Source organism: Hylobates moloch, unplaced genomic scaffold, assembly GCF_009828535.3.
Source record: "Hylobates moloch isolate HMO894 unplaced genomic scaffold, HMol_V3 SCAFFOLD_6, whole genome shotgun sequence".
Lineage (NCBI taxonomy): Eukaryota > Metazoa > Chordata > Mammalia > Primates > Hylobatidae > Hylobates > Hylobates moloch.
Genome location: NW_026652281.1, coordinates 152869895 through 152890698, shown reverse-complemented (window position 1 = coordinate 152890698; position 20804 = coordinate 152869895). Strand labels below are relative to the sequence as shown.

Below are 20804 nucleotides of genomic sequence, written 5' to 3'. Positions count from 1 at the left end.
ACCTCTAGCCTCCTCCCTACCATGCCAGGGAGCACGGCTCACGGCTGACATTGCGGTGATCAAACATCATCCTCAACTCCGGCCTGCCCCCTTCCTTCCTCCTCAAAACCCTTGTGTTGGTAGCTCTGGGATTCACTCCTTGCACAAAATCCACGCATTTTCTCTTGACCTGGTTTTTACTTGTGCCTCATCCACCCACTCTCTATTGTGGGCTTGTTTGATTGGCAAGTTTTCCATTTTAAAGATGCCTCTTTCTCCCACGTAAAAAAGGTGTCTCTGCATCTGGCAATTTCAGAATTATTCCACTCCAGGAACACTTACCAAGCTCCTCCCAACTACCTGGGTCTCCAGGTCCTTCTGATCAGCCCTTCCCTCATTTCTGGTGTGGCTCTTTAAGATGAAAGTAGCTTCTGGAAAACATCTTTACTTTTTGAGGCAATTTTTAATTTGGCCTTTACCCCAGCATTTTATCATGACTCTTTTTCTAAATCAAGACACCGTATGATGAAGTTTGGGAAGCATTTCCTCACCAGGAAGTTAAAAAATAAAACCGTGAGGCAGCATCTGTTTCGATAGTTTTATTGGAACACGATGGTAACACAAACATGGATTTGGGGTCCCACCACAGATGTTCCTCCTCCAGGCAGCATGCACCCCACTTCTGCAGCCAGCAGAGGCTCCAGGAGGCCTGCAGAAGGTGGAGGCAGCCCAGAGACAGACGTGGAGGCGTCTTCTGCAGTGGCGGGTGGTGCGTGGGCCCCTCGGGCCAGAGCTCTGACCAGCTGAGTCTGTGAACAGCCAGACTGGTTTGTTTTCACTTGAGGTCATGTGGCCGTGACTGAGAGACCCGCCTGCCTCAGACACCTGGGAAAACTTCCAAGAAGGGGGTTCTGGGGATTCCAGAAGGAATTCAGCCAAGAGACTAAGCACCTCTGGGGGGTCACCAGGGCAAATCATGCCTTTAGGTTTATTGGCAGATACACTGCTGAAAGCATCTGTTTTGGCCACTCTCTGCACTGTCTTTTCTCTGATCATTCATCCAACACATATTTATTAAGCTCCTACCATGTGACAAACACTCCTCTAGGGGTTAGACAGACAATGGTCACCAGAAACAGACAGGACCCACAGCCTCGTGAGGAGGAGAGACAGACAACGTTCAAGGAATCACGCAAACAGCCATGCCAGTGCCTTCCAAGGAGAGCTCTGAGGGGTGTGGCAGGGGCCTGGCTTGGTGTGGAGGGTGAAGGAAGACTTCCTCAAGGCAGTGACACTTCAGGGCACTAAAATGGGCAGGAGGAGCCTTTCCTCATGGAAACAGCTTTGAGCATGGAATGGGCAGAGTGAGTTAATCAAACTAAAAGGAAAAGAACAGCAGGGCCAGAGTGAAGTGACGGAGGAGGCCTGGTGCAGGGGGAGGCTGGAGAGGGCCCAGCAGGGTCCTAGCACAAAGGGCCTGAGGGCCGGGCTGAAGATGGTTTTATCTACCTGTGTGGCACGACCTGGGTTGCATCTGGCATGGCCCACTCTGGCTGTCGGGTAGGGGGTGGACTGGGTGGGGGCGAGAGTGCTGAGGTGTTCCAACTGTCCTGATGAGACAATGGTGGTCGGATGGAGTGACACAGAGTAGATGGGGAGAAGCCAGCAGACGGTGGAGCCAGGGCTCCATGAGGACCGAGGCAAAGGGAGGTGGCAAGGTGGACCCTCAGCCTGTGAAGCCCGGGCAGGCTTTGGTCTGAGAAAGGGACCTGGGGAACAGGGCAGGTGCAAGGGGAAGGCAGGCACGCAGCTGCAGGCACGCTGAGGGAGAGCGCCTCTGAAACTCCCAGGTGGAGGTGTTGCGGAGGCGGGAGTGGGTCTCAAGCTCCCGGAAGGAGCCAAGCCTGCAGTTATAAATCTGTGAGTGATTTCATAACCGAACCTCGTGCCTTGTAACTGGAGTTGTGGGTGCAGACGAGGTCACAGGCGGAGAGATGCTGAGTGAGAAGAGAGGACTCCGGACTGAGACTGGGGAACAGCCACATCTGATGGCAGGCAGAGGACAATGAGTTGCAAAAGGGACAGAAAAGAGAGGTCGGGGATGTTAGGGAGGGGGAAGATCATGAAGCATCTTGGAAACCAAGGAAGATTGAGTGTCAGGGGCCAGCCAGGAGATGCCACTGAGAAGCCCTGAGTGTAGGAGTCCCTCCACAGCCCCTTCTCTCTGGGGCTGGCACTACCCTATCTCTTTGAGTCTCTTCATGGATCCTGTAAATAGGAACAGGGGGCCTACCCTCTTGGACAGGGGAATCAAAAGCTGCTTAGAGTGGTCAGGAGACGTGCCCGAGGTCATACGGCCACCAGAGAGTGCTGGGGGCCAACTCCCCCATTCACAACCATTACAGTCCCTCAAGCTCCATCCCTCCCTCCATGATGCCTGGCTGCAGACACTCTCTGAGAAAGTCCACCGCACACCACTTCTTGATGACAAGCACCAGAGAGGGTCATACTGTAGCAGGAAGGGACCCCCAGAGCCTGGGGGTCTAAGCCTTGCTAGGAGGAAGGTGGCTGAGTCAAGGAAATATTTGCCCTCTCTCCTGAGAGGCGGCGTAGTGCAGTGTCAGTAGTGTGGGCTTGAGGCCTGGCTTTTCACTCGTTCTCTCACGCATTCACCCATTCAACAAATATTTTTGTGTGCCTCCTATGTGCTAGGCACACTTTCTAGGTGCTGAGTGGCCTCGGGCAGGTCCCTTACTTCTCTGAGCCTCAGTTTCCATCTCTGTAGAGTCGGGGTGGTGATTCTTCCTCTAAACTCATGTTGCTATAAGGGTTATGAGAGCTCATGCCAGGGAAGCACCTGGTACACAGTAGGTGCTCATGAAAAGCTATTTCCTTCCTTTCTCTGTCTTTTCCTTTCCTTTCGTCCATCCTGCAGAACCCATGAGGGAGTGAGAGGCCGATGCTTTCTTCAATACCCTCTGCCTTGCTCAGAGGTCATGCACCTTCCTACACATATGCACCCATGCACACACATGTGCACGCATCCCCCCGTCTGTCCCACCGTCTCTGCTCATGACTCCCAGGGCCAGCACCAACGTGAGCTTTGAACCCATGGGATTCAGCCCACTCGGGCCCAGAGGAGTCTTGCGTGCCTGTCTGGGAATGCTGAGCACAGAATAGGCTGTTCCGCCCTAGGCCTGAGGACCCCACGCCCAGCTGTGTGTTCTGGGAGCCGCCAGACTCAGTCCAGGGTGAGTCCTTGGTGGCTTTGGAGACTGGGTCCTTAGGAGCTCCAGGAGTCACATCTTGGGGACCAGGAGCGGTATCTTCAGTGTCTTGGGGCTAGGTCTAGACAGCCTCAGAGGGCAGCGTCCTCACCGCTTTCTGGGGAGGTCTTTTCTGTGGCTCCTCAGACAGTGGCTCCCCCGAGAGCTTCTCCGAGGGGCCTCCCGTGTGTCTCTGAAGGAACCTGAGCCCCCACAGGCTCTTGCAGCAGCTCAGGAGGTCGCTGGAGCACGTAGTGCAGGACAGTGCTGGCTTCCTGAGGAGACACAAGCACATGCCAGGCTGAGGTGGCCACAGAGCAAGGCGGGGGCAGCCCAGGTTTAGCCTCTCGATTTTGCTCCTACTAAGCCGGGGCCTGGGGAGGGTGGGATGGGGTGGGGAGGGGAGGGGAACCGCCGTTTGCCACCCAGAGCAGCCTATAGGCAACAAAGACTTCTTCCCTCCATCCAAAAGAAGGAGTATTCAGGAGACTTGCTTTCAAATCCCAACTCTGCTTCTAACATGTTGTGTGCCTGTGGTCAATTTACTTAGTGTCCCTGGACTTCAAATGAAGATAAAAATATCCAATTCAAGATTTTTGTTTTGTTTTTGTGTTTGTGTTTTTTGAGACAGGGTCTTGTTCTGTTGCCCAGGCTGGAGGGCAGTGGCGTGTTCATAGCCCACTGCAACCTCGAACTCCTGGGCTCAAGGGATCCTCCGACCTCAGCCTCCCGAGTAGCGGACACTATAGGTGCGTGCCACTGTGCCTGGCTAGTTTTTTAAATTGCCTTTTTTATAGAAGTGGGTTGTCACTCTGTTTCCTGGGCTGGTCTTGAACTCCTGGGCTCAAGTGATCCTCCTGCCTCGGCCTCCCAAAATGCTGGGATGATAGGCATGAGCCACTGCACGCAGCCCTCACTTTTCCTACTCCTGAAAGAATTCAGTGTTACAGAATACATATAAAAGTAAGCACACACAGGCTGTCTGGTAGTAGGAGCCCTGTCAAAGTGTGCCATTCCCGAATCTTAGTGAGATGATTCCTGAGCATCTGCAGCATGCCCCGAGTTGGGGAAGAAGTTTGGGAGAAGTCTGAGTTACTCCATCTGGCATTCAAATCAGCTGTGAACACCTCGGCCACCAAGGGAATCAAGCGTACTGCTCCCTCTCCCTTCCACCTAGAGAGAGGGAAGGGAACCCTCGTGCCTTTAGCGTCCACCTGATGATAGCTGTGGGTTTGGAGGCCTGACTTTGTAAAGCTTGGTGAACAAGGACATAGCTGACATCTGCGCTTCCTTCCATGTGAGGGCATGTGCCGGCCAGGCCATTGCAGAAGGCCTGGGTGTGGCCCTTCCTCCCTGAACACCCCACCCGCACCTGGGCCTCAAGGTCATCCCTCTGGCATTTCAGAGCCTGTGGGCGTCCTTTACCATGTTAGCAGTGTACATATTTGACCAAGCAGGCAGGTATTTGCCCTTGCATTAACATTCCAGACGCAGCCTGTGGCTCTGAGAAGGCAACTCTCTTTGCACTCAGTGAAATTATCAAAGAACAGCTAGCTCTAGGCTAGGAAATAACCACCTCTCTTCTTCTAAGGGGCCTAAAAATCACTTAAAATAATGCTATTTTGGAAATACCACATGTTCATAGTAACAAATTCAGACCATAGAGATTAACTAAAAAGAAAATAAACATCTCAAGTCTTCCTCTATTCAGTCATATCTCTTTGTTACATGTCAATTTACTCATTAAATATTTTTAAATGAAATGCATTCAGCATCCAAAGAGACACTATATAAAACACATATACATGGATTAAGGAATATTGAAAAGAATACCAGTGGAACCACCTGTCAAATTAGGAAACTGAACTTTACCAGCCCCTGATTTGTTTCAGCAAATATTTCTGTATCCCTAAACAATCTATTGTGTTGTCCTGCGTGTATTTCACTTGTATATACATAAAATCGTGTTTTACGATCTTTTCTCTGTAGCTAACCTTTTGTTATTGTTTAACATTATATTGTTGATAGGTATAGCTGTAGCTCATTTTCACGGTTGTACAGTATTTCAGGGCCAGGCAAAGTGGTTCATGCCTGTAATCCTAGCACTTTGGGAGGCCAAGGCAGACCAATCGCTTGAGCTCAGGAGTTCGAGACCAGACTGGGCAACATGGTGAAACCCTGTGTCTACAAAAAAAAAAAACAAAAATTAGCCGGGCCTGGTGGCAAGCACCTGTAGTCCCAGCTACTTGGGAGGCTGAAGCAGGAGGATCATCTGAACCTGGGAGGCTGAGGCTGCAGTGAGCTGAGATTGTGCCACTGCACTCCAGCTTGGGGGACAAAGTGAGACTCTGTCTCAAAAAAAAAAAAAAAAAAAAAATTCTGCTCTGGGCACACTACCTGTGGGGGTAGGTAGTCCTGCTCCATAAGAAGCAGTTAAAAAACAAACAAACAAACAAACAAAAGATTGGGCATAAGTTGATAACTGTTTACATCTGTATGATGGGTTCAGGGAGCCTTACTATGTACATGTTTAAAATGTGCCATAATTTTTAAAAAAAGGTATTTCATCGTATGAATAGACTTCAGTTTATGCATTTATCTGTTGAAGGACATCTGGATTGTTTCCAGTTTTTTACCATTACAAGAAATGCTGCTCGGGACTTCACTGGACCTGTCCCCTGGTGTATAGGTGTTTGAGTGCTAGTTGAATTTTCTATCCTTTTCCACTGGTCTATTTGTCTATTCTTGCAGCATTACCACCAAGGACTTAATTGCCATATCTTATTTTTTCCTCTTTAGGAAAGACTTGGCTATTCCTGAGCCTATTCTCAACCGTACAGATTTTAGAATCAGCTTGTCCATTTCTATGATAACACTGTTTGGATTAATGGGAATTGTTCTGAACATACAGATTAATTGGGCAAGGAGAAACATCTTTATAATATTGAGTCTTCCCCTCCAGAATCTATGAGTCATTTGAATTCATGTTAGGGTATAACAGGGGTATTGCACATAAGATCAGTATACAAAATTCAGTTGCACATATGGAGTCCAATTCTCTATGTATCAGAAGGAGGTAGCAAGAAAATGCAATTTATAAAAGGATACCACACTTACAACAACAATCAAAATCACAAGGCACCCAGGTACTCATCTAACAAAAGACATACCAGATTTTTATGAAGACATGTATAGAATCATTGAAAGATTTATTTAGCTCTTCTTCAATGTCTAATTTTCTGATTGTTCTTGTAAGTGGTAGTTTTCAAAAGTTGACAATGTACGTTGATTTTATGTCTGGCAATGCTGCTCAACTTTCTTATTCATGATAACAATTTGTAGATACTTTTTGGTTTCTGTATAGAGGATGGTTATTAGCTGTGAATAGTAATAGTTTTGTTTTTTCCCCCTTCTTATTTTTTTAAATTTGTTTTTCTTGTCTTACTGGACTGATCTCCGGTAATATGTTGAATAGAAGTGTGATGGCCAGCTCTGCTCCTTATTTTAGAAGTGGTTTGTTAGTATTTCCTCAGGTTAAGGAAGTTTCCTTCCGTTCAGAATGTGCTCGGAGATTTTGTTTTGTGTTTCAAATCGTGAATAAATGCTTAAACTTATCCAGTGTTTTTTTTTTCTGCTTCTATTGATATAATATTCACAAAGAGTTTTTTTTCTTTAATTTGTTGATGAGCTGAATCACATTAGTAACATTTCTAATATTAAAGCAAACTTCTATTTCTGTATAAATCTAACTTGGTCATGAGGAATTATATTTTTCTTTTAAAATATTGCACGATTATGTTTTCTAATGCTGTGAAATTTTTGTAACTATGTTCATGTTTCTGATTAGCTTGTAATTTCCTTTTTCATACTTATTTTTGAATCTGCTCTCATAAAATAAATAGGAGAGTTTCTCTCTTTTTCTCTCCTCTGAGAGAGTTTGTATAGGACTGCACAGTGATCTCTTTTCTTTGAATGTCTGGTAGAACTCATTTACAAAACCAAATACTATTGGTGTTTTATTCATATTATGTATTTATTTTTAAAATATAAAGAATTCTCATGAATTTGCATGTCATACTTGCACAGGAGCCATGCTAATCTTTTCTGTATGGCTCCAGTTTTAGTATATGAGCTGCCAAAGTGAGCCTGCCATTTTATTTATTTTTAATGGTTATAGGGCAATTCAGGTTTTCTATTTCTTCCCAAGTCAGTTTTGGCAAGTTCTGTTTACTTATTCACTTCACCTTAGTTTTTTCTTGTTTTGGGCATAAAATTGATCATAATGTTCTTAGTATCTTTTTTGATCTCTGCAACATCTATATTAATATCTCCCCTCTATTATTCATAGTCTTTACTTCTGTTGTTTATTCTGTTATCTTAACAAGTTTTGCCAGAACTTTTTAAAGTACCAAAGTTTGGTTTTGTTGCTCTTCTCCTTATTAAATCTTTGTCTTCTGTTTCATTAATTTCTTCCTTTGTCTCTACTGTTTCTTTTCTGTAATTATCTTTAAGTTTGTTTTGTTTGTTCTTTTTTTTTTTTTTTTTTTTTGAGATGGAGTCTGGCTGTGTCCCCCAGGCTGGAGTGCAGTGGCGCCATCTTGGCTCACTGCAAGCTCCGCCTCCTGGGTTCACGCCATTCTCCTGCCTCAGCCTTGTTGTTCTTTTTAACTTCCTAAATTGGCTGTTTAAATCATTAAATTTCAAAATTGCCTTTAAAAATATGAGCCACTATGGCTATATATTTCCTTTTGAGTAGAGTTTTAGTGGCATCCTATAAGCTTTGATGTGCAGTATTTTCATTGTCGTTTACTTTAAAATGTTTTCTAATATCCATAATTACTTTTTCTACATCCCATGATCTATTAAAAATGTTTACAACTATGTAAGAGTTTTGTTACTATTTAATTTTGTTGTAGTCAGATAATTGTTCTGTAAGAAGCATATTCAGTGCCTTGAAATATGCTGATACATACTTCTTAACCTAATACATGGTCAGCTTTTTAAATGTTCCATGTGTGCTTGAAAGGAATATGTACTCTCTAGTTGTTAGAGACAGTGTTCTAAGCGTTTTGTGTTTCCCAAATATTAATTACTGATTTTTTATATGCTTCATCTTTAAATTTTGATAGAGGTATATTACACATTTTCTGCTGTAATGATTATTTATTTCTCTTTGTAGTTCTGTCAACTTTACATATTTTTAAAGCAGGGTTATTTGGTACATACAAATTTAAAATTTATCTTTCTGGTGAACTGAACTGTTTATCAAAATATGGTGACCATATTTATCTTTAAAGATGGTATATTTGGTCGGGTGCGTTGGCTCATGCCTGTAATCCCAGCACTTTGGGAGGCCGAGGCGGGCGGATCTGAGGTCAGGAGATCGAGACCATCCTGGCCAACACGGTGAAACCCCATCTCTACTAAAAATACACACACACACAAAAATTAGCCGGGCATGGTGGCGGGTGCCTGTAGTCCTAGCTACTCAGGAGGCTGAGACAGGAGAATGGCGTGAACCCGGGAGGTGGAGCTTGCAGTGAGCCAAGATCGCACCACTGCACTCCAGCCTGGGTGACAGAGCGAGACTCCATCTCAAAAAAAAAAAAAAAAAGATGGTATGCTTTTTGCTTATAGCTACTCAGATTTCTTTCAGTTAGTATTTGCTGAGTATATCTTTTTTTCTTTCCTATGCTTTCAAAAATTATGTTCTTTATATTTTAAGTCTCTTGTAAAAACATTTGTTTGGATTTAAAAAACCAAGCCTGACAATCTTTGTATTTTTTTAATTGGCCAATTTATTCCATTTATATTCACTGTAATTACTGATTTATTTTCATTCATTTCTTCCATCTGTTTTTGTGCTTTACATTTGTCTCATTTTTTCTAAATTTTCCCCCTTTTCTTGTTTTAAGTTGATTTCTTTTTCTCATTCTCTTTCCTCCATACCATATGGAATCTCTACCTTCTGTTTTTTAAGTGATTATCTGAGGCATTTGAACATGCATATTTCGCTTTAAAAAACCCAGTGGCAGGAGCCCCTCTCTCTCTTACTTGCCCCCCATGCTGTGCATAAGCTGGGATGAGACACCAAGCTGGGATTCCCATGCTGTGTAGACTCTAGTACAGATTACCCTTAATGGCAAAAACCGCAATTACTTTTGCACCAACCTACCACTTGCAGAGATTCTAGTAGGTTTAATCTTCTTCAACCCCCTTCACGGTCCCATGGCCTATCTTTGCCCTGAGCCAGAACACTGGAAGCTATTTTAGCGGATGTTAAGGGGGTTCTAGGTGTGTATAACGCGGTATCTGCCGAGCAGTAAGTGTTTGTGATAAACACCTCGTTTTCACATTTCCATCCTCAGTTCCCCTTCTCATGCTAACAGCACCTTGATTCTTCTTCAGAATTCGACCTTCCCCACTTTTTGTCCTTGTAGATTAGGTGGAGTTGACCTATTTCCCTTTGCCCTGGCTTCAGGGTTGGGCACGTGACAGTTGGTTGAGGGATAGACATATGACCCAATCCAATGAAACCGAAGCCTGGAGCTTTTTGTTGGAATAGTAGGAAAGGGACATACTTTTCCCTTGGGTCTGCAAAGATGTTAAGATAGAAGCTTGGACCTGCTGGTGGCTCTATGGGAAGACTCCAGCTGAGAATTACAGCCGCAATCTGAGTGGGAAGCCGAGTCGAAAGTTGGAGAAAGACAAATTCCTGAGGACATTTGAGCCCTTGGGTCCAGCCATGCTTGAAGCTACTCTTAGTCTCTTCAGTTCTATGAGTCGGTTACCTATCTCCCAAACCCCATCCTCTTTTAACTGGGTTTCTTCTACTTGCAGTTAAGAGAGTTCAGACTAATCATATTCCTAAATAAATGTCATTTGAATCTGAATCTCGTGTTTTTACATGGACGGTGTTATAATACGTTCAGCCACCAGGGGACAGGACCCGGTTTCAGAGCTGCTTGGGTAGCTTTGCCCAGCCCGGCTCTGAGCCTCAGTTTCCTCATCTGTGAAATCAGTTAATAATAGCGACCTCACACGGCTAATGTGAGGACAACGGATGATGAATGCCAGTGCCCCTTCCCATTTCCCTCTACCGCTTATCATACAAATAATCAGACAGAACCACCATCTGTATGTGTTATCCTGCTATTTCTTGCATCTGTGCTTTTGCACAGATTTTTGTTATTCCCACTGCTTTAAATTCCTGTATTTTCTTCTTTGCTGGTCAATTTATCCTGTTTTTTTCTTTTCTTTTCTTTTCTTTTTGAGACAGAGCCTTGCTCTGCCACCCAGGCTGGAGTGCAGTGGCACGATCTCAGCTCACTGCAACCTTCGCCTCCCAGGTTCAAGCAATTCTCCTCCCTCAGCCTCCTGAGTAGCTGGGATTACAGGTGCATGCCACCACGCCTGGCTAATTTTTTTTTATTATTTTTAGTAGAGACGGGGTTTCACCATGTTGGTCAGGCTGGTCTCAAACTGACCTCGTGATCTGTCTGCCTCAGCCTCCCAAAGTGCTGGGATTACAGGCGTGAGCCACTGTGTCCGGCCAATTTCTCCTGTTTCAATATTCTGTTCAGTGTCATCTCCTCTGGGCAGCTGTCTCTGAGGTCTCCCAGAATTACTGGTTCCCTCCTGGCTCCTGCAGCCCCTTTGCCAAGGCACTTATGTCCCTGGGTTAGGTGTCAGCTTACTTGTCTGTCTCCTGGACTAAACAGGAGTGTCATAAAGGCAGGCATTGGATCTTTCATCATCTACCTTGTCCAAGTTTATAGTAGGTGTTCATGTGTGTTTTGGATAGTGATTCTCCTGTCTTCTAACTTCCCAAATTCACAGATGGTCAGAGGCAGTCGAGCTTCTCCCTGGCTGTCTCCGGTAGCCAGTACCCACTTTCTGGCTTTATTTCACCAGCTACCTTCTCACCACCAGCCTGTAAGAGCCTTGTGGGCAGGAACCCTTGAGGGAGACAGTGAGGGAGGTTCACCACTTCAACAAACATCTGAGCAGCAACTGCATGCTAGGAGTGAATGGGAGGAGGTGTGAGATTCGGAACCAGGAGTTCCGGGTTCTGTCTGAGCCTTCCTCATCCCTTGCTGCTGGGTCTCAGACAACTCCGGCTCTCTCTGTTCCTCAGTCCCTCTCCACATCTGTACAACAGGAACAGTTCTGAAGAAGAGGCTGTCAGAGCCATGAGATGAGATGGGAGAAGTGGAATGTTTTGAAATTTCAGGGAATCCTCCTTCTCTTTCTCCTCCTTTGTAAATGCTTTGTCCCTGAGGGTCCCTAAAAACTGACAGTAGATCACGCCTCTAATCCCAGCAGTTTGGGAGGCCGAGGCGGGTGGATCACGAGGTCAGGAGATCGAGACCATCCTGGCTAACACGGTGAAACCCCGTCTCTACTAAAAATACAAAAAATTAGCCGGGCGTGGTGGCGGGCGCCTGTAGTCCCAGCTACTCGGGAGGCTGAGGCAGGAGAATGGCGTGAACCCGGGAGGCGGAGCTTGCAGTGAGCCGAGGTCACGCCACTGCACTCCAGCCTGGGCGACAGAGCGAGACTCTGTCTCAAACAAACAAACAAACAAACAAAACAAACAAAAAAGCAAACAAACACAACAAAACAAAAAAAACCTGACAGTAGAGGGACTGGGTGCTGAGGTTCTGGGCTGATCCCGTACTGAACAACACACAAGAAACCCCAGACTGAGAGGGTCAGTTTCACCTGCATCCTGGGAACTGGGTCACCAGGACATCTCTCCTTTAAGAGCAAATGGAAGCGGAGGAGGTTGGGGAGGAGAGAGGATGGCTCCTGCCCTCGGGCCAGCCACAACCCACCTCACAAGGGTCTTTCTCATTGCCATAGGCTATTGCTAAAATTGGAGGCGACCCTTTTCTCTAGGCCATGCCTATTTTTTGGTTGTTTTAAAATACGCCGTGGTGGAAATTTCAGGGCACAAAGTCACCTGGAGACCAATCACAGTGTTCTTTTCATCCCCCCCTTGTTTTCTGCCACAAACCAACATTACCCAATATGCCCAAATGACCACACTTCAGCCCTCTGCTCATGAAAGGAATTCTTTTCTCACGGCCTTCTCCTGGTTTTCTGGAAGTAAGCACAGAGGGTTTGCCTGCCCCCAGGGTCTGCTTTGAAGGAGACTGAGGGGCAGTGCGAATGGCAGGGATCTCCCTTCAAGGCAGGGCTCACTTCATCCTGCATTAACAGGCAGCGTGAGCAGGTTGCTGAGCAGGCCGGGGAGACTCCCAGCAAGAGCTCTGCAGACACTCTGGGTTCACTTTTGCACCCAATGAGGTGAAATGAACCCCGTGGGACTTACTTGAGATCAACAGTTGTCAGTCACAGGCCTTAACCCCTTTTACATTTTTTCCATGACAAAGGGAAAGTGTGGGTCTGGGAGCTTTAGGCCTATAAAAGGAACTTTGATAAGGGAGCTCCTGGGACACATATCCCTGAACACTCATGAGCTATAGCCTCGGACCTGACCGGGAGGCTGCGAGAGGGAGGGGGTTGGCTGTGACTCTAGCAGGATCCCTGGATTTGCTAGTGAATGAATAAGTGACTGGCAAGAAGTAGCATTTACTAAGTGCTCGTGTTCTGGGGTCTGAGCTGGGTGTTTTGTGTCTTTTTTTCTGTTTAACTGTCTCAATGGCACGATAAAGCGAGAAAAGGTGTGTGCATTTAACAGACCATGAACGTGAGGCTCCACGTAGGTAAGAGCTGCCCCAGGTCACACAGTAGCAATGCTAAAATCTGAACCCAGGGCTGTCTGACTTCAAAGCATGCTTCTCTCCCACTGCGACATGCTGCTTCCTGTGGGGCAGACTGAATGGATTAGGCAAAACGGCATAGAGGGATAATACGAGGGACACGGAGATGATCTGGGCAGGGCTGCTGGTCTCCAGCAACTTAAGGGTGATACAATGTTTGGGTTCATTGCTGCAGTGTAAAAACAAACCTGCACGTATGCATAACGTGAGCCCGTAAGCGAGCCTGTGCAGGTTGGTGTGCCAGTGTATGCACAGGTGTAAACTACACACAGGGGCAGGTCTGCTTGCACGCAAGAGCGTGTGTGCACTCCAGTGCCTGAGTGTGCATGGGTGTGTTGCCTGTGAGTGTGAGTGGGTGTGCACCAGCAAGATTGTATGGCCATTTCTGGCTCTGGAGTTCACAAGAGGCTCCATGGAGCAGGTGGCATTTGAGTTGGGCCTGTTGCCATGAGGGGTGTTTGGGGAGGTGGGCAAGGCTCTTCAGGCAGAGAGCAGCCTGAGCTGTGGGATGTGCTCTGAGAACAGGCAATGGCCTATCTCAGCTGAAGAGGAAGAAGCATGGGGCTGAAGAAGATACTTCATACTCTGTAGTCGGAGTATGAAGGTCTTGATTGAGGAATTTGTGTGTGATTTGGCAGGCACTGGGGAGCCACTGAAGGCTGTAGAGCAGGGGAGTGTCAGGAATTGAACAATGACTGGACTAAGTCTGTGACCCGGATGGCTCTTCTTCAAATTCTCTGGCTGCGTGGGGTGGTGAATACCCCAGGGGGGGAATGGGGAAGGGAGCTTGCCTCTCTGGCGAGGCATATTCACTCACGGCTGGGAGAGATGAGGCTGCAGGGGACTGAGTCTCAGCAATTTTCATGGGCGTCCTCTTTAAAGGTAAAACTTTAGGCGAAATGTGTGACTCAGCACTGACTTTGAGCATGCGGTGTGTGCTCAGCCTGGGACCCCTCACCCCCACCAGCAGTCATGCCAGCGGGGGACTTTACAGAAGAGAGGACTGGCCTTCCCTGGGGTTGAGCGCCCTGACCGAGGTCACACAGCTGGTGAGCAGAGGGACCGGGATCCTGCCACCTCCGCTAGGTGCAAACCCCGTGCTGAGCCCTAAGAGCTACCACGCGAGGCCACCATCCGCTGAGCTCCTGCTGCACTGCGGCCCGGCTCTAGCATTTTCTATGTCTTAACTCAGTTCCTTCTCACCCCAACCCCATGGGGCAGGTGCTGAGATTCTCCCCGTCTTATAGAAGGGGAAGTTAAGGCACAGGAGAGGTTAGAAGACCCAGCAAGGGGGTCACACAGCCAGTAGGCGGCGCTGAGTGTTGCAGCTCATCCCATGGAAGAACTGAGGGCGTGGGAGCCCTACTTCCTCCCCCACCTCCCTGCCATCCACTTCCTGCTGCTGACCTAGGATTGCTGGTAATAAAACCACAAGAGTGTGCATGGAGGAGGCCCTTAACATCCACACTGTCACTTAACTTTTACAACATCCACACGATCGATATGACAGATATTTATCCTGTTCTCATCTCTAACAGATGAGGGAGTCTTGGCCCAAAGAACTTCAGTGACTTGCCCGGGACTCACAGTGAGTGGTGGAGCCTTGAGAAGTCCAGGTCGGCCCCACGGCAAAGTGGGGGGCTCCCTGCCTTGTAATGCACAAGGCGGAGCTCAGAGGGGGCCCAGAGTTGGCCCACACTGCTCCAGAATCGGGGTCACACTCAGGTCTCCCAAGTCCTGGACTGTGTTCACCCTGCCCAGCTGCTCGAACTTTTCAATAACTGCCACTTTGAGATGGGCTGACTTGACGCACCCTCTCCTCAAAACTGTGAAATGTTTTTTTCAAACTGAAGGAAACCCTCAGGCCCCTGCCCACTCATGCCGACGGCGGCTCACACACAGGCGACTCTCAATGGCAGTCACCATCCCTCATTACATCCCAGCCCTGCGAGGCAGGCAAAGTGTCATGCCCATTTTGTAGATGGGGAGACTGAGGTTCAAAGAGGCCTGCTGTTTGCCCCTGGGCATTTAGCAGTGCCTGGCAGAGCTGGGAATCGCCTGGGCCTGTTGAGCGCTGTGTCTTGGGTGTAGCCCCTGAATCGCCGTGCCAGTTTCTTTGGTTTGAGACCTTTACTGGCTCTGTAGCCTCTGACTGGCTCAGGCCTTGGACCTGGGGACCTCTCAGATGGTTCCTCCTCAGCCCCTTCCAAGACTCCTCTCCCCTCTTCCCTGTTCCCTGGCCCATCCTTAAATGCTGGTGGCCCCTTCTCCTTGCGGTCTACACCCTCTGCCTTAGTCTGCCAGCCCTGCAGCACTTCTAGGGCCCTTTTGCTGATGTGCCTTCGAGGAAGTAATAACCTTCCGATGTGGCTGGCAGCAGGGAGGTCCCCACAGCCTGTCTAGAAAACAGCCAGGCGAAGTGTAGCACAAGGCTCCATATACCCCTCCCCTTTAGCCAGTAACTGTTTCCAGAAATTCCGTTTCTAGGGAAATAATCTGAAAGAAACAAAGTGTTCCCTGCATGAAGATGTTTATCATAGGGCGAAGAAGAGACAACAGCCAGATGCAGCAATAGGGAAGGGTTTTCTTGCACCAACTGCTGCGCGAGCTGGTGACCTCTGGGGCTCACTGGGTGCCGGACACTGTGCTCCAGCCTCTATATTATTCACTCCTTTAATCCTTGTAACAACTTTTTGAAACAGGTACTAGTAACACCCCCTTTGACAAGTGAAGAAAGCGAGGCTTGGAAGGTTAATCGGCGTGCCCAAGGTCAGCCAGCTCCCTGAAGTCTGACTCCACCAGCCTCAACCGTTACCAGGGCAGCGATGGTTCGTAGTCACAATTACCAGCTAGTTGTTGGGAGATGGCCAACGTGCTGGGCAGCGTGAGATGCTTGTCAAGTGCGGCAGGCTGGGCTGGACTTTGCAATGCAGGGAGACTGCATGGCTCCTGGCCCTGGCTTGTCTGTGTCATCGGCACGGGCCCCACCACTCAGGCAGCAACGGCAGGGGAGGGCAGAGACAATTTCTGAAGTCCCAAACAGAAATGGTGGAGACAGTGTCAATGTGCATTAGGTTTGCAAGAGCCCCTGTGAGCCATTCCCCACCACCCAGGGCGGAGGGGGCACCACCTGGGGAGTGGGGTGGTAGGCTGGGTTAGATGCTAGGCTGGGCCCTGCTTCCTACCCCCAACACTCTCCTGTTGGGTCAACACCCAGATTGCAGAGGAGCTGGAGTCACTAGAAGGTGAGTTTGTGGGGTCTGAAAGCACAGAGGCTCTGCTCCACTCCCCATCTAGAAGCTCAGGACAAGGCTGTCTCGGAGGAAGGGGCCCCTGCAAGGGAATAGAAATAGCAGCTAGGAGGCCTCAGGCTGCACCCCAGTTCCTCTTCCCTCTCCTCATAGGGGCTGCAGGAGATCGTTAACATCTCGCAGAGCCCACAGTGAGCCTGAGCACATGGCTGAGCCTTGGGGACTGCCTGCTAGGGTGTCCTAGGGGTGGGGGCCCATAGCAGAGGTTAAGGCCTGCAGGGGGATGTAGCTGGCTTTGGACAGTGCCAGGGAGAGCCCAGGAGCCGGCCGACTATGTCCACGCAGGTGCCATGGATAGAGAAGCTGACAAGACAGGTCTGGAGTGGCCCAGAGAATGCCACTGGGGCCAGACAGCCTCCAGGGACTTACACTGGGGGGATGCAGGTGGGGAGGGGAGAGAAGCCTGCACGGACTGCGTGCCACTTCCAAAGCCACCATGTTTACTACGGGAAGTGGCTGAGCTCCCTGACCTGGAAAATTTAAGTTTTTCCATCATCTGTGAAGTGGTGGCCTATGAGGTCCCAGAGCAGAATAAAACAAAGTATCTTACACCTGGGCACGTCCAGGTGTGTGCACCAAGCTCCACTCCTGGGGCAAGAGCACTCACTCAACTGGTCCTTCCCCAGCCCTGGGAGGGAGGCACTGGAATGATCAGCCCCATTTTTCAGATGAAGAAGACACAAGAGTTTGAGAGAGAGGAAGTCACTCGCTCCAGGTCAGCCAGCCAGCAAATTGGGGAGGTCAGCCTTCAGAGCTCTGGCAACAGACAACTGCCATGTCATAAATAGCTTCCCAGCTTGCGAGAATGTCTGGTAAGGGACGAGTGAATGGGGGAGACAGCAGGAAACTCAGCAGCCACAAAAGGGAGAGACGTGCAGCCTGCTCAGGAACGAACACCAGGTGGAACAAAAGCGGGACAGAACAAGAGCATGTGCAACCTCTTACCACCAAGATATTAAGGCCATGTCTGCACCCGGACCAAGATGGGAAGCGAGTGCAGAGCTCTGGCTTCAGGGACTAGGAAGGGTGGCAACAGACATGGGGTTCTCTATGACTTTCCATTTTATCTTCCATTTTCACAGTCAGTTTTAAAACTCTGTGTCTCCAGATTCAGCATGAGAAGGAGAAGTTCCTTGAATCCTCTGGGCATTGAGGACAGCCCTGCCATCCACCCTGACAGTCTGTCCCTGGGTGACAAAGGGATGTGGTCGGTCCTCACATGAGGAGGGACTGAGTGTCCTCCATGGACCTGCGACGTCCTGTCTGTGAGGCCCTCGCTACCTCCTGCAACTTTCTGCATGGATCAGAGACAGGAGAAGCAGGCACACTGATGGCTGTGTAGCACCACCTGCCAGTTTTTGGCAGTCGGGACCACCTCGGCTTCCTATCTCCAGGCAGGGCGGGGAGGGAATGGTCCTCATGCCCCAGGAGAGCCTCAAGGGCTGTGCACACCCTGCAATGCAGGCACACCCCCTTCCACCCTCTGAATGCTGTGCCACAAACAGCCACTGCGAGTGTAATGAACACCCCAAAACAGGGAGCCCTGTGACTCACCACTGCTGCTTCAGGGACAGGGACAGCTGCCAGAACTCTTAGCTCTCTTTTACAGATGGGGAAATTGGGACTCAGAGAGGGATACGATCTCTCCAAGCTCACACAGCCAATCTGTGGCAGGGGAATGAGAAAGTCTGGTCTGGTCTCCTGTCCCCAAGGCTGGGGCTGTCTCTGCAGTCCCGCCCTGTGCCCAGCCTGCACCCTCACCTGCCCCTGGCTCCCGAACCGGCAACTCAAGTCGTGACAAGGACACGCTTTACTGAATTTGCCTCCACACTTCGAGCGACTCATTAGTATGAAAAACACGTTCCTACCACCCTTGCCAGAAGATTCTTGACACAACACAGTTGGGGGGTTGGCACACTCTCTCCGTTGTTAAGTATTTATATATAGTTAGTGTTGGAATGATCCCCGGACACCAATCCAAGTCTCCCGTTTTCAGATGGGGGGCACCAGGCTTAGGGTCAGGACCCCCCTGGAACAATTCAGTAGCACAGCTGAGACATAAATCCACAGAGCCTGCCCTGAACTTTCCAGCTGCTCCTTGGCAAATGGGCCATAGGGAAAAAAATAAATAAATAAAGACTGCCACTTACTAAGCATTTGCTCTGTGCCAGGTGCTTTGCATAAATCGGTGCTAAATTTTATCCTAATTCTCTCAGGGAGGCATTTTCATCCCCATTTTGCAGATGAGCAAGCTGAGGCCCAGAAAGGGCAAGCCACCTGCCCAAGGTCACAGAGCCAGGGGCTGGAAATGGCACACATTTCTTCCCCCACGCCAGGGCTGGCAAACGGTAGCCCACAGGCAAATCGAGCCCACCACCTGTTTTTGTTGAAATGGTTGAAAAATAATAGAATAACATTTCGTGACCCTGTGAAAATGATATGCCGCTCAAATTTTTGTGTTCATAAATACAGTTTTATGAGAACACAGCCATCTCCATCCATTTATGTATGGTCTGTGGCTGCTTTCACCCTACAAGGGCAGAGTTGCCGCACTGCAACAGGGATCGAATGGGCTGTACAGCCTAAAATATTTACTATCTGGCCCTTTGCAGGAAAGGGACTCCTGCCTTTTGCTGGGCTGTCTCCTGAAGGGTCTCGAAAGTATGCAGCCCCCAGACGGTTGTGCAGGCCGCTTTCTGCACAAAGGCATCAGGTGAAGGGGTCAAGGGCCTGCAATCAGCCCTCCCTCTGCTTGCCAGGCTGTGCACCCTGGGGCCGGATGCCCTGGAGGAAGGGCCTTTTCCTCATTTGTTCACCTTTCTGTGATCCTTTTTTTTTTTTTTTTTTTTGAGATGGAGTCTTGCTCTGTCACCCAGGCTGGAGTGCACTGCAACCTCCGCCTCCCAGGTTCAAGCCATTCTCCTGCCTCCGCCTCCCGAGCAGCTGGGATTCCAGGCACATGCCACCAAGCCCAGCTAATGTTTGTATTTTTAGTAGAGATGGGGTTTCACCATGTTGGCCAGGCTGGTCTCAAACTCCTGACTTAGGTGGTCCGCCCGCTTCAGCCTCCCAAAGCGCCGGTATTACAGGCATGAGCCACCACGCGCAGCCGCTGTGCTCCTTCTTAAGGGTACCAATGTGCTAGCAGTGGCCCCGAAGGCATGGTGCCCCTTCCCGCCCCATCACGGTCCCTGGGAAGGCGGCGCCTTCAGACCCAGGGCAAGGGCAGGGCAGGGGAGGGGAAGGAAGGGTTCACAGGTAGAAGCCAGAGCCTCCAGCTGGCTTCCAGTCACCATCCCCAGACCCGTGCAGGAAGGTTCTCTACCTTTCAATGACTCCTGGGGGGCCACGATTTATTCTCCTTGACTTTTGAGGCTGTAAAGGGCTTCCCACCTCCTCTCTGCTCTCCTTCCCCTGACTTCCTTTCCAGGAGTGGGAGGGGCTCTCACTCCCCAAACTCTCTGAAGAGACAAAGAGGAAGAAGATTAACTGTGAGCTTGCGCCGTTGCTCCGCGTGGCCGCTGTGCAGAAGTGCAGGCCCCGAGAAGCTGGGCGGGCAGGGATTTGGGCCCCGGTGGCCCACGATGCAGCCTCGAGCTGTCCACCCAGGGCCTGCAGAGGCCACGAGCTGCCCTAAAGCCCAAACACTTGGGGAAGGAAAAATGGGCCCTTGGATGGAAGAAAGGGAAGGAAAGAAGAAACAGAGGGGAGGGAAAAATTGCAGCAAAAAGGATGGAAGAAACGGACAAAGGAAGAAAAGGCGGAAAATAAAGATAGCACCGTGGCACTGTTACGCTAAGTGAGGGGAGCCAGGCACAGAAGAGCACCTATTCCATGAAATCCAGAGAGGCCGAAAGCAGATGCCTGGCCACCTCGGTGTGAAGGTGCAGGGAATGGAACGCAGGGAGTGTGGGGGTCAGCTCACAGGTGCAGGGTTTCTTTTGGGGGGTGATGAAATGCTCTAAAACGGATTGTGATTGTAGGTGCACAACTCCAGGAATATGCTAGAAACCACCGAACTGTCCACTTTAAGCAGGTGAATTCTATAATATGTCAAATGTAGCTTGATAAAACTTACAATAAAATTGAAAGAAAGAAAAAGGAAAGCAGGCAGGCAGACAGACAGGAACATGAAAACGAGATAGATGGTAAAGAATGAAAATTCTCATTTGCTGAAGTACCTGTCACATGCCAGGAATGATGCTAAATGTCTGCGCCCTTTACACCTTTTCTGACTTTTCCGTGGAAGTCTGCTGATTATCAGCATTTTACAGTAAGGAAGCTGCAGCTCAGACTGGAGAGTGACCTGCCCGAGGTCATCAGACCTGTAAATGGTGGGGCCATGCCTCATACTAGGCAGACCCACCCTCCAACCCCCCAGGAGAGCACCCCTAGCAGCTGTGAGATGGGGCAGCAGCTTCACAAGGCAGCCAGCAGGTTCCCAAGTGGTGGGGCCAGCC

General features: G+C 49.1%; 1 protein-coding gene and 1 non-coding gene across 4 annotated transcripts in view; both read right to left on the bottom strand.

The window, feature by feature from the left end:
• Positions 1-563: 563 nt before the first annotated feature.
• HRH2 (histamine receptor H2) overlaps positions 564-20804 on the bottom strand; it is a 52826-nt gene continuing 32585 nt past the window's right edge. The window contains exons 3-4 of one of the 3 annotated variants that reach the window (XR_004248895.2): positions 19670-19805; positions 564-3520 (exon numbers count right to left, since the gene is read on the bottom strand). Coding sequence is in view for 2 of the 3 variants with exons in the window: in XM_032158665.2 (XP_032014556.1) it covers positions 3328-3520 (193 nt within the window). In the remaining variant the exon portion in view is untranslated. Of the gene's footprint in view, positions 3521-19575; positions 19806-20804 lie in introns of those variants that run through there. The other 2 variants (XM_032158665.2, XM_032158664.2) reach the window with 2 other exon arrangements.
• Positions 7287-7393, bottom strand: LOC116472017 (U6 spliceosomal RNA). Its single transcript, XR_004248942.1, has one exon. It is a non-coding gene; the product is annotated as a U6 spliceosomal RNA (small nuclear RNA).